Below are 13,512 nucleotides of genomic sequence, written 5' to 3' on the forward strand. Positions count from 1 at the left end.
TACATTGGTGGGGGGGGGGGGGGGGGGTTCACGTCGGTCTTCTCCTTTTTATTGGAATTTTGTAAGAAATGACGGAAAGACGAGTCATATGGCAGCGTCACTAAATTTGACCAGATCTTGAGGAAGTGGTTGTACGACGGAGCAGATGTCGAGCGAGTCAAGCAGCAGACTTGTGTTTTTCCTTTGAAGACTGAACATGTCCACGGATGAGAGAAAGCTCGACGACCGCTCCTCCTGAGAATCTGAAGAGGTCCGTCCACTGTGGAGGTGCTGCTGTTCTCATCTCGGTTCCCAACAGGGAGGCTGTCCGCATCCGTCCAGAGAGCCGCAGGTACCGAGGCATTCCTATCCACCAGAAAACAAAATCAGCATGCTGTCCGTCTTTTGCTTTTAACTTTTAACCGGTGCCAGACTGCACACGGACAATTCTGCATCTTTATTTTTGCTTATAGTATATTATCACTACAGAAATGAATCTATGCATGGAGGGCTTTGTTTCGTCCGCTGGTTCAGCTTCATTTCGTTTCCCTCTTTGCCAGGTGTTCAATACGGAGTGAACCAGCCCGGCTCATGGCAAAGGTACTGTACAGACGAGCAGCTGTTTAGAGTAGTTCACCCCGGACAGAGATCAATAAACATCCAGAATGATTTGTGTTCACGGTTTTATTGGTAGGACAGAATTCCTTTCTGACCGCACTATAGTCCTGTTGGCGATTAAACAGCAGCGATAACCTGAAGTTATGATAGGAGGAAAATAATATACAGCTGTAATATATGATTTTAGCTTCTATCTCTTGACGTAAACATATTTTTGAAACAATGATGGAGTCTTAAGACTAAAATAAATAAATAAATACTTTAATACTTTAATCTCCGGGGTCTGTCAGGGCTATGAAAATCACATCCCCCTCTTCATTTGAATTTGAAACTATGAAGGGACCGTACCTGTGTTTCAAACGTGTATAATATTTCATGTAGGACTGCGTCTAATTATTATTGTCAAGACGCTTAGTCTTTAAATTATGTTGTACTCTGTGTATAAACTTTCAGTAAACATTGAAATGCCGTTTTTATCCCCATCTCCAGACGTCTGCTTGTTTTGTTTTAGTTTATTTGTGCTACTTATACTAACCTAAAAAATAATTAGTTGACTATATGCTATATGTGACAAAGAAGAGCATGAATTCGACTCATATGATAGCTGTAACGCTGTTTCCTTTTTTACTTTTCTATCTGTGTCTGGGCCGAAGGTTAAACTGCTCCACTGACATTATGCAAATAAAAGGTGATCATCATCACATCTCGCTGCCTCTGTGAATTCAGACAGGGACGCTTCATGGTTTATGTTTCTTCCTCTGCCTCTTCAGATGGGTTGGGCTGCTGGGACGCAGTGTGTAGCCAAAGGAGCCCACAGGAAAGCCAAACCTGGAGAGCTGGTGTATCAGAAAGGAGACATCCTCACTATTGTTGACACAAGCACGGTACCATCTCTAATCATCACACTTTCCATGGGCTCTGGAGCTGTGTGGTGTTTGTTTACAGTCAGTTCCTCTTTTTCAGAGGAAGGGATATTACATGGCCAGACACAACTCCACAGGAGAGGAGGGACTCATCAACTCCATCAATGTCCGTGAAAGAGAAGCTCTCCGAGTTGACCCGGGCCTCAGCCTCATGCCGTAAGTCCCCTTGTGGGTGTCACCGTGTTTTCACACACCATGTGACTGTGGCAGCCCACACTTGTGTCTAACTTTGGCCACTGTTTTTGAAAAACATCTTGTGACCACATGCTGGTTGTGCAGCCCAACACTGCCTCTGGAATAATCACCTCAACTTCCTTTTTGGAAACGAATGTTTGTTTAGTTCATCCCTATTAAACTATTAGAATATCTCAGACTCAAATTACAACATGCGTATGATTGAGTTTGATTTCCAGTATTTACAAAAGATTATATTTATATCTCACAGAAGATTACATTTATATCCCACCCTTGTCATCCATTAGCTGGTTTCATGGAAAGATCTCTGGTCCAGAGGCTGTGTCTAAGCTACAGCCAGCTGAAGACGGTCTGTTCCTGGTGCGGGAGAGCATCCGGCATCCTGGTGACTACGTCTTGTGCGTCAGTGTCTCCGGAGAGGTCATACACTACCGGGTGATTTATCAGGACCACAAACTGACCATCGACAACAACGAGTATTTCTACAACCTTATCGACATGATAGAGGTAAGAGAAAAGGAGCAGGCTGGGGTGTTAGAGGACAAAATTCAGCTGCCATTGACACAACTCTTTCTTCCCCTTGAACTTACATCATCGATTTCTGGCACAACTTTGACTACATCCTAAGAGAAATAATTAGGGATGTCCGATATTGACTTTTTGCCGATAATTTTTAATTTCCGATTCCGATATCAACCGATATGGTATACCAATATATGCAGGCGTTATTTTTTTTTTTTACGCCCATCCTAATTTTAGGTAGCAACCAACCTGTTAACCACACTAGCTACCAACCTGTTGTTGTTTTGGCTCCAGGTGTGATAAGGTCGTCAATCGTGTGTCGGTAAATGTCTCATGACCCTACAAGCAGCAGCAGCAGGAGCACACAGCAGCACCACCCGGGCATTATGTATCTGTTTTCATTATTGGTGAAAAAAACGATAACGATATGAACAGATACTACAAAAATAGGCTAATATCGGACATCCCTAGAAATAATTGTCTCAGTAGGTCATAATTTGATTTAACTTATTCTGTTTGGCAAACCCTGTGTTTTACAACCTGGGAACAGGAAGTGATTCTTCTGAAGGCTCGCGAGATAATGATTTCTGTCCGAACAAAATTCAAAGTTGTGAAATGTTTGATTATGTCACCACTTGGTGACATAATCTAACACTGATGCTAATAGAGTATAGAGTCTGCTCATTTTTTTAACGTCTTCACCTTAGGTGGCCTTGCTGCATGTGCATTTGTTGCTACTGCACAGCAGTTTCCAAATTAAAAATTTGACCACAGGAGAGCATGAAAGTTAAATTGATGGCTTCTGAAATTCATCATGACTTGAATGCGTGAACCAAAAATACTGTGGGGGACTGGTAGGATATTTAATTGGAGCCATAACCACTGACAATGGTCATGTTTGCTTTTTTACTGTCCTCGACACTCTAATATCTACTGTTGTTATTGCCAAACTGTGAAAATCCCTCGGTATAATTGACAGCAGAAGACATACAGTATATAGTTATATTTAGTGTCTTTGTATCCAGAGTTTATGGGTTGAAATGACACTGAAATATTGGAGCTCGTGACTTGCAGGTCACACTGAAAGCTTTGCTAAAGTGAAGTTCGGAGATAGAGACTCATAAGAGACGGTATGACTCTCAACAGCCTCTTATCAGGGAGCTACAGAAGGCTTCAGGCCTGAGACAGACCGGCTGACTTACTCCTCCAAGGAAACAAACGGAGGTGACGGACAGCTGAATGTATAAGCTGAATCATCTCAGTGCCACTTGCCACTCTTTTAGTCTGTCATTCTAGAGCTACAGATATACCATTTACCAATAATATGCCATTTAGTGGTTCAAGAATTCAACAACAAATTACAAGCAAACAAAGAAAATCACCTTCTATAAATAGCTGAATGTTTTTAATTTTTGCAGTTCTACTCAAAGAACAAAGGGTCCATTGCTACAACTCTTCTGAAACCCAAACAGAAACAAGGAACCAAGTCAGCTGAGTTGGAGCTGTCAAAAAGTAAGCTTGTGTGCATCTTAAGATAACTGTTTTTTACAGCAGTATTTTCCTGTGGTAAGACTGTGAAGGGGCCTCTTTGTAAAGATGAGTCACTCGTAGTTATTTTTAGAAGTTTTTGTCTTTGCAACAATAATGAACGCCCACGAAAGGTGCAAAACTCTCATGCATCTGTCCTTTTCAGGTGGATGGCTGCTAGACATTGAAAAGCTCAAACTGGGAGAGAATATTGGAGAGGGGGAGTTTGGTGGTGAGCTTTTCCTTTTCTTTTCTTTTTTCTTGATAATTGTCTCTTTTTGTCTACATTTTAGATTTTAAAAAATGATTCATTTTGATAGAAAAGAAAACACTCTCTGTGATTCTCAACACTTAGCCGTTTATGAAGGAGAGTACATGGGCCAGAGGGTGGCAGTGAAGATCATTAAATGTGATGTAACAGCTCAGGCCTTCCTGCAGGAGACCACAGTTATGACGTGAGTCCGGAGTTTGAATGTTTTGTCCCACTGTGCAACTTTTATATCAAATGTCTAAGACAGCTGTGTGTAATCTGCAAATCATGCTCACGTTCAGTTGGTTCGCTCATGATGGTGATCTTATGAGTTTAAATGCCGTGCCTGTGTTTCCTTAGTCCTAGTTTAATGTGTTCCACTTTTTTCAGGAAGCTGCAGCATAAAAATCTGGTGCGGTTGTTGGGGGTCGTCCTTCACCAAGGGCTTCATATTGTTACTGAGCTCATGACGAAGGTACAGCTAACGCAAAATAACATGTCAAATAATATCAAATAACCTATAACTGTAGCATAACATAAGAAACTGGCTAGAGTGAAGCCCACTGAGCAACAACGTTTATGCACAACATAAAACCGCGGAGAGCAGAAACCACAACCAGGAAGTAACCAAAATACCTTGAACCATCGAGATGAGTCAGTAGGAGGGTTGTATTGTTTATGTGCTTTCTACTGAACAAAATCAATGAAGCCTTGGGTATTTTTGCATTTAGTTCAGAGCAGAAAGTTGGAGCAAGCAGTTCTAATTAAATCTGTTGCTGCAAAGTTTTTAGCAGCCAAGGACAAAACCAGCTTTGTGATGAGGGCTTCATCAACTTAAATGGTTACTTGGATGTTTGGTAACAAATCGGCATGAGATCTTGCTGCCACATTTTAAACCTTGTGCATTTTGCATCGTTTGTCTGTGTGTTGCAGGGAAACCTTGTTAACTTTCTCAGGACGAGAGGGCGTTCAGTCGTAAAATGTGCTAACCTCCTCCGCTTTGCTCTGTGAGTTCAAACATCTACATCCGCAGATTGTGGGTAAATATATTCTAGCTTAATTTAGATGGCCCTGTGCGTGCTTAATAGTGTGTCGTGGGTGTGTTTCTGTGTGTTATGTTTGTGTGCAGCGATGTGTGTGAAGGGATGGAATATCTGGACTCCAAGAAGCTGGTTCACAGAGATCTGGCAGCTCGGAACATCCTGGTCTCTGACGACAGCGTGGCCAAGGTCAGTGACTTCGGCCTGACCAAGGTGGACCCTAAGGTGCCTGATAAAGCCAAACTGCCGATCAAATGGACCGCACCTGAAGCTCTGAAGAAAGAGGTTAGTACAAGTAGCTGCTATTTTTTTAGCTGTACCAACAAAGACAGATTTACACGGATGTTAAACTTAATTAAAAAGTAGCATTCAAACAATAAAAGTGGGGTCATTATCAAATCCATGGTTGTGTTTCATACTTAGGACAAAGCTTATGTTATAACGAATTATATTTTGCACTGTAAAATCAAATGACTTAATATACCTGTCTTTTGTATGTCTTTGATTATTTTATTGTTTTATTTATGTGCATGTCGGCCTACTAATTATTTCTGTTAAACCCTGTACAAATGTATGCCCTGTTATAATTTATGTTCACATACGCTACCGGTCAAAAGTTTTAGAACACCACACTTTTTTCAATTTTTTATGTCATTGCACTCTGAAATGAAAGCATAGAACAAATAAGGAATTTGAGTTGAAAAAGAAATCATGGAATCAATTCATAGACCAAAATATATTCTAAACGTTTGACTCATCAAAGTAGCCACCTTCGGCAGATATAACAGCTGAACACACTCGTGGCATTCTTTCTACAATAGAAATCAAATATTCTTCAGAAAGTTCTTCCAAAGTCTGTTGCAGAAGTTCCCATAAATGTGTGGCACTTGTAGGTTGCTTGGCTTTCACTCTTCTGTCCAGTTCTTCCCAAACCAGCTTGATGGGGTTTAAGTCTGGAGACTGTGCTGGCCACTCCATGTTTTCAAGCTTACCATCCTGTTCTTTTTTCCTGAGGTAGTTTTGGTGTAGCTTGGACTTGTGTTTTGGTCATTATCTTGCTGTAAGATGAACCTCTGACCACCTAGGTGCATACCAGAGGGTACTGCATGGTGCTGGAAGCCTTTTTGGTTCAGGGTGCCGCTCACTCTGTACAAGTCACTGACCCTGGATCCAGCAAAACAGCCCCAGACCATCACACTTCCTCCTCCATGTTTGACAGTTGATGTCACACACTCTTTGTCTTATTCTGACATCTTAGCAATGGCTTTCTCTCTGCAACTCGTCCTGTCAAACCTGCAGCTCCAAGTTTTCTCTTCATAGTTGAAACTGAGACTTGCTTACTACGACTACTATTAAGCTGTGCTTGAAGCGAGCTGTTAACATTCAGAAACTTGTCCTCTGATTCAGTTGTGGCTTTGGGTCTGCCAGACCGCTTCCTGTCAGAGTCTCCCCCAGTTTCTGAGAGCCTTTTGATGGTGAGAAAACTGTACTCACTGAAACCTTGACTTTCTTTGCAATTTCCCTGTAGAAAAGACCTACATTTTTAAGTGTTATGATGGTCTGTCTCTCTTCCATTTTTAATTGCCTTTTGCCTCTCACCATTTTTGTAGCAACACACTACTTTCTGCAGTACAATACTGTTCACCTGATGCTCATGAGGGTCTGGTACCACAGTGTGTTCCTACACTGCTTTAATGCAGACAGAGGGGGTTGTAAGTAATCAAGAAAGGTTGGAACACCTGTAGGAATTAGTAGCACCAGCTTTCAAGGCTGATTCAACCTTCATGCTGCAGATCAGCTTTACATTGTTAACCCACTTCATGTTCCCTGAAAAATGCCTTTTTGTATATTTCTGAAATATACATAATTTTTCAGTTTTGGGTAACCAAACCTTTTTTTTTTAAACCTCTGGCTGTTCAGTACTTACCTTTGTACCATCTCAAGCTATTCATTGGGCTTGCATGACTTGAATTGCAATAAATAACTGGAAAAATTAGGGTGTCCTAAAACTTTTGACCTGTAGTGTACATGTATATACAGTGTACATTCAGTATGATGTTTGTTCCCATCATACAGAAATTCTCCACAAAGTCAGACGTTTGGAGTTACGGTGTTCTTCTGTGGGAGATCTTCTCTTATGGTCGTCAGCCTTACCCCAAGATGGTATGTAGCACAAGTACATGTGGTTTGAAAAAAGACACTCTCTATTGTTCTTACCAGGAGTTAAATGAGAAGACTGATTTCACTTCATTTCTGTATCACAAACATGATGCTGTGGCTTGCAGTCAGGTAGCTTAGCGTGACATAAGAATGGAAACACCAGGAAACACTCTGAAATGACAAAATGTTCTACCCAGTCAACCTATTAATAGTTCATGTATCTATAGTGAAAGGTGTGAAAATGAGAAAGTGTGGTTTTACTAGGACTATTTCTATCCCAGGCTGGTAACTTTTATCAGACATCATCTTCTCATTTAATTCTCAGCCAATGTGGCATTTTTTGAGGGCACTGCAGAAGTGCCCCAGTGCAAAAGTGTTCCAGCTTCCTGTCCAGTTCGAACAGTCTCAAACGAATCTCGAAAAGAGTTTCCGAGTTGTTATGTAACTATGTTAGCACGTTATGTCAGGATCCACTTCTCTAAGCTGCTAGAACTAAGGGTCAGTTTTGTTGTTAGAGCGTCATCACTGGATGGGCTTACAGTGTCTGAGCAGGAAGCCACTTCAGGTCTCTTAGCTCCCTGTGCGTCACTGAAGAAGGAGGTTTAATTCAGACCAGAAGCTTACCATAACCTCTCTACTGTTGCTATACATTGAGATAGGATAACAGGCTGGCAGGATTAGCTAATTTACTTTCTGAACGTGTTGTGGAAAAAGAAAGTTACATGGCAAAATAGGCACAAGTCGAGAGCATGTTGACTGCTACGCAGCGACCCTCGAGGGGAGCAAACTGCTTAAATACAGATGTATTAGTCAGACTAGCCCCTCTTAGGTTATCCGTGCTCCCTGACCACCGAGGTGATTTGTATTTTGGCCAGCAGTTTAGTGAAGGATCAGCAGGATCAGGCAGCATTAAATGAAGGGACAGTTACCGCCACGCAACCTCAAGGACTCGTACTTCAGGTGGTGTCCTTTTAAATACAGATGATTACTAAATTACAGCCTGTTTAACATATACGGCGCTTGATTAATCTGGGTCAAGTTTATTTTCTCATCAATTAAACTCTGCACCTGTTAATTTTATCTGTTGGCAGAGGGAGCAAAGTGGCAACAAAGTACAAAGAGGGAGTGTGTGTGTCTGCGTGTGTGTGTTTACTATTTTGTGAGGACGCAAAATTGTTTCACATTGTAAACAAAGAGCTGTTCATTAAATTTCCGTTTTGAGGCTTGGAAAGCAGTCAGGGTAAGGGTGGTTTCAGGTTTAGGTCAAGGTGCATATTAGTTAGAGTCGAGTTAGAGAGGAAGTGGTGGTGGTTAGAAGGTCCCCAGAAACTCATGACTTCTGATGTGATGGAAATATGTGTGTAACCAGCATCAGTGTGGTTTATGCAACAAAAATACAACACAAATACTTTTTTTACTTACAAAGGAAGAGGAATTCCGGCTGCAAAAAAATATTTCATCAAGTTAAAAATAGTTCCTTACAAGTAAAAATCCTACGCAAGTTAAAAATATAGATGCTTTTGACTGATGTAAGAGACAATACATTGTTAGAGTTTTAAGCCGTTTTTTCTTCTTAATGATGCTCAGTAAGTGAACAAGATAAATCACATCAGTCGTAATGAACAGTGATTCCATGGGATAATTCCACTTGTTATTTTGCTCAGATGATCAGTTTGCACTCAGAACCAATCCAGACTTGTTTCTCCTGTTGCTATAGACTCTAAGTGAGGTGAAGGAGAAGGTGGAGGAAGGCTATCGCATGGAGGCTCCAGAGGACTGTCCCCCTGCTGTTTACTCCATAATGAGACTTTGCTGGGAGCACGAACCCCGCAAAAGACCCGGATTCCCCAAGCTGAGGGAGAAACTTGAACGAGAGATGGGTAAACTAGACTCTGCTTCAGAGAGCCAGGATGGGATCAGATCTGGATCTGGATGCTGATCTCGGTTTTTGACTTACAGTACTGGAAGCAAAGCACAAGCTTTAGAGACACAGACTCTCCCTGCAGGTCCTCTCATACACTCATACACAAGTGGACTTGTTTTCTTTCTGTCCTTCATGCAAGTGACAAGAAGTTTAAATGCCATGATTAACGCAGTTTTGATTTTCCTGTTTTTTTTTTTGTTTGTTTGTTTGTTTTTTACAAATCATATGAAGCATCGTCATTTTTCATGTCAGATCATTGGGCCATTCAATCAAATTGCCTCTACAGACATTATGAACTGAAATATCTCTGCTGGACAGATCAGACTGAGTTTTATGCAGGCATTTGTCTTCCTCTCAGGATGAATTTTTTTTTATAACTATATGGTATTAAAATTGAATTTCACAACCAGGTAGATCCATTCTTATTACTGTTGCATATACTAGTATGTTAACAACCACAGCTACGGCACAAATCACACCCAGTGTGGAGTCTCTTTGTGTGAGATAGAACAACTAGTGGACAATCGAAATTAAAACTCACGGACCATCTACAGCCATTAACTTTGACTTCTGCTGATGCTATGCATGTAGTGCTAGCCCAGAGGCAACAAGAAGAGGAGTAAACAACTTGTATCTCAAGAAACGAGTCTGGAGATGCCACGTTTTTCCTTTTCTTAATAAATCCCACAGAAAGACAAACAACTGAAGTGGATTCCACTGGGATGTGTAAATATTTACAAAATTATCAAGAACTTTAATTGTCACACACACACAAAAAAACACACCAATGACAGAGCATCACCAGACTTTTCCTTCGACAGTGTTTTAAAGCACAAGTATGAGCGGCTGCAGAGAGCAGTGGTGCTTGTGGAAATACTGTGTGTTTGAAGTGGGTTCAGTCAGTCAGGGAGGAGCAAGTGGGATTTGGCATTGATCAAAAATGAATGTTCCATCTTATGTGTAGAGTCGGTGCAGGTTATCAGTAGGAGAAATAGAAAACAGGCTTTGTGATATATTTTTTGTCACTTTGTGTATTATACTTTACTAGTCAGAATACTTGGTGCTGACTTTGATTCCTTTCATTCAAATTTAATTTGTTTTGTAAAACAAAATCTATGGGAAATGCAGCATTCATTATGACGTCCTCCGCCATCTTTGTTGGGATTTTGAGATTATTGCAGTGACTTTGTGTAATCCCCAGTCCTCTTGGGATCTCTTTGGCTTTTTTTGCAGGTACAGCATATTTTGTCCTAATCATGAGGGGAAAAAATGTTTCAGGCTGCAACGTTTATGTCACATATTCTATTTATTGAAGCACACATCACTCATTTTAAAGTATGCAAGCCTCTTTCTGATAGAAATGCAATAAATGTTTTTTTCCTCCTTTCCACTTCAGATCTCCTCTTCCACCTCTTTTCTTTTTGGATTGTTGTCATGTCACAAGACCAAATTAAAGATGTTGTTTGATTTAAGTCTACATAAGCCTGGTATTTGCTGGTGTCCCTAGAGACTGACCACAAATTGAGGCTTGATCCTCTGTCTCTTGTTATCATACAGTGAGAGCAAGGGTCCGCCTTGATTTGTTCAATCTGCTGTGTTTTTCTGAATCTCTCTAATGGGATGAGCAGCAATTTTCTGCACAAGGATTTATAAAGGAACCAAAAAAAAAAAAAAAGAGGATGAGTTTTTACATCACTCATTGAAGGTTTGTGTGAGCATTAGCAGACAGTTCCTCAATCGTGTGTGCACACTAATGTAGGGATATCAGGACAAAGCTACCATGCCCATCTGTCTCAGATGTTTTTCTCAGTGGTTCTAATACCTTGGAGGTATTAGAATCACTGAGTATCCTAAGAAAACAGCTAATCTGCTGAAGCAGCGGCATGCAATGACAGTTAATGAGCTGTCAGCTGTTGCTTTCAGTTGTTCCTAAAGGACAGACAAGTGTTGTCTGTGTTGGTTATTTTTGTTTGTAAACCTTTTGTAAAAGATGAGTGGCTGACGTCCTCGATCTGATCTCTTCTCCCCCAGTGATGCTTGACCTCTACTGCAGATTTTTTCCCTTTGTCTGGTCTCAAACGTGTATGACTTCACCTTTGAAAGACAGGTTCAGATTTGCCGTATTGTGATGGCAAAAAAAAAAAAAAAAAGCAACAAACTGTTGATTTAACAACCCTCTGTGGTTTAAACTTAGATATACATGCACTTGTCAGACAGTCTGGACAACTTTCTTTTAAAATCAAAGACTGTGCAATACAACCTTTAAACCCAACATAATGCATGAGAACAAATTTGTTCAACATAATGGGATCATTAGCTCCTCACCACGGTGGTTATAGTCTTCTGAGCTGGCACGACACCTGAACTTTCTGTGAGGGGTAAATGCGGTAATGGCTTTCTGACAGTCAAACTGTTACTCCTGGCAGTCTGCAGACGGGCGGCAACTGGCATAGCCTGACGTCAAGGGGTTTATCCTTGTATGGTTTAAGTAGATTGTGGTCAGTTCATACCATCTAATGCCAAAACCAAAGTACCAGCGCAGCTGTCTGAATCAATACAGGCATTACACACAAGATGCTCTTCTTGGGAAACTGTATCAACTGAGTAGCTGTTTATCTCTGGACAGCTGCTTTCCTCTGTTTAAGAAATAATAATAATAATCCAAGCAAGATCCAACGTGTAGACCTGTGTGTGATTTGCATGTGTTTGTTATGATTGATATTTTATCACGCCTGAGCCATGCATCGGATTTAAGAATGACTTCAAGTGAAGCAAAGACGACATATTTCCCTGTTTGGAAAGATTCGGGATTCTTTATTGTCATATGCATAGTAACAATGCAGCATCACAACCAGTAAAGAAATTCTTGGTATTTGGTACGACAACTCAACTTCACAGAAGCAGTAATATACTCCCCCAAGTTATAACAAATACTTACTACTTGCAAATAGAAATAGAATAAAAAAATTAAAATAAAAGAATAGTGTGTGTGATCATGTGAGACAGGTCAGCAGTTCAGTGGTAGCTGAAGACACCGTCTCTGAACTCACTGCTGTGACTCTAGGTGCTACGGAGCTGGCTGACAGGTGGTAGGATTGTGAACAGTCTGTACCTTGGGTGCCTGGGGTCAGAGAGGATCTGAGGCACCGTCCTCCTGTAGCGCTGGCGATAAATGTCCTTTAAGGCTAGCAGCTCTGACCTGATTTTACCACCCTCTCCACTTCGAGTGTGTCACAGCTGCCATTACAGGTAATAATGTTCCCCGCCAGGATACTCTCAATGATGCATCTGTAGAAGGTGTCCATGCCAAAGGTGTCCATGACAAAACCTCCTCAGGTGCTACAGGAAGAAGAGTTGTTGTCTGGTGGTCAGAGTTAAAAATCCGAACTTAAACCTTTGAGCTTTAATTCAGGTAAATGAAGGTTTCCTCTGATAATTATATGACGTTGGTTGGTAATCACCAGCACAGCGTAATAGTACAGTACCACTATTTTTTGCAGCTGTGCTTGTTACTTTGCCCTTCTGTGCAGCAAATTAGATTTTCTGATTTTATCTTGATTTCTGCCCCCTACTGCAAGTGCAAGTTAGAAACATTATATCGGTTAACACGATAAATCAGGATGAGTATAAACATGCTGCCACTGTGTGGAGTGTGAAAGCTTACCTTCCTGGGGGGCAGGTGTAATTCAATTGTGAAAATGAGACTAAAAGCAGCTGTCTGTCTCTTGCCCTAATTCTGACAGTAGAGGTGCTTCTGTGACAAGGTGGCCGACACATCGTGTATTGTGCTGTATTTTCTACTATATGACATTAATTGTATATCTTATATGACATTATTAACAAAATAAAAGTATATACACCACCTATTTTTTGTAAGAAAAATAAATAAATGGTTTAATGTAATGTAATGGAGTCTTACCAGTCGTCTGATGAGAGCAGTGTGAAGCAGTGGGGCAAAACTCTTAGGCTGCAGTCACTGGTCATCTTCTTTCCTACAATTATTCAGGAAGGGCAGAAAAGAACTGTCCTCCTCCACTGGCAATCTTTGCAGGGCGCAGGGAAGTGGTTGGAGGCTTCTGGGTCAGGTTTCAGGTAACCTGTGAAACCTGAGATGAGGAGTGTCTGCTGAGAAAAAACCCAAAAGGTTCACAAAAATAGTTTGACAAGGACAACAATTGCATGATATGCCGCCCTGCATGTTTTCAATGTTTCCCTCCTCCACCACACCTGATTGAGAAACACTGGTTTACACTGAAGACAGCCATCATCATTCAACTTAGCTGCTAGTGGAGGACTCCAGTGCTTTCCAGAAGACAGTTGCCCCTCAGCTCAGTGGATGTGTGGTTCTCCACAGAGCTGAGGCTGCACTCTGAC

The 13,512-nt window shown here is 41.1% G+C and overlaps 1 protein-coding gene across 2 annotated transcripts; it reads left to right on the plus strand.

The window, feature by feature from the left end:
* The first annotated feature begins 29 nt into the window (after positions 1-29).
* matk (megakaryocyte-associated tyrosine kinase) lies at positions 30-10,615 on the plus strand. 2 transcript variants are annotated; one of them, XM_047586726.1, is made up of 13 exons: positions 30-331; positions 540-579; positions 1,368-1,481; positions 1,561-1,676; positions 2,003-2,222; positions 3,656-3,749; positions 3,931-3,996; positions 4,120-4,219; positions 4,405-4,489; positions 4,948-5,021; positions 5,144-5,339; positions 7,131-7,217; positions 8,932-10,615. In XM_047586726.1, exons 1-13 carry the CDS (start codon positions 207-209, stop codon positions 9,151-9,153), a joined length of 1,539 nt encoding a protein of 512 aa, XP_047442682.1. In that variant the 5' UTR covers positions 30-206; the 3' UTR covers positions 9,154-10,615. The 2 variants fall into 2 exon arrangements, with proteins under 2 accessions (XP_047442682.1, XP_047442683.1); XM_047586727.1 differs by lacking the exon at positions 540-579 and having other exon boundaries at positions 200-331.
* Positions 10,616-13,512: the final 2,897 nt, after the last annotated feature.

The sequence above is a fragment of the Mugil cephalus genome, chromosome 6, assembly GCF_022458985.1.
Source record: "Mugil cephalus isolate CIBA_MC_2020 chromosome 6, CIBA_Mcephalus_1.1, whole genome shotgun sequence".
NCBI classification, from domain to species: Eukaryota; Metazoa; Chordata; class Actinopteri; order Mugiliformes; family Mugilidae; genus Mugil; species Mugil cephalus.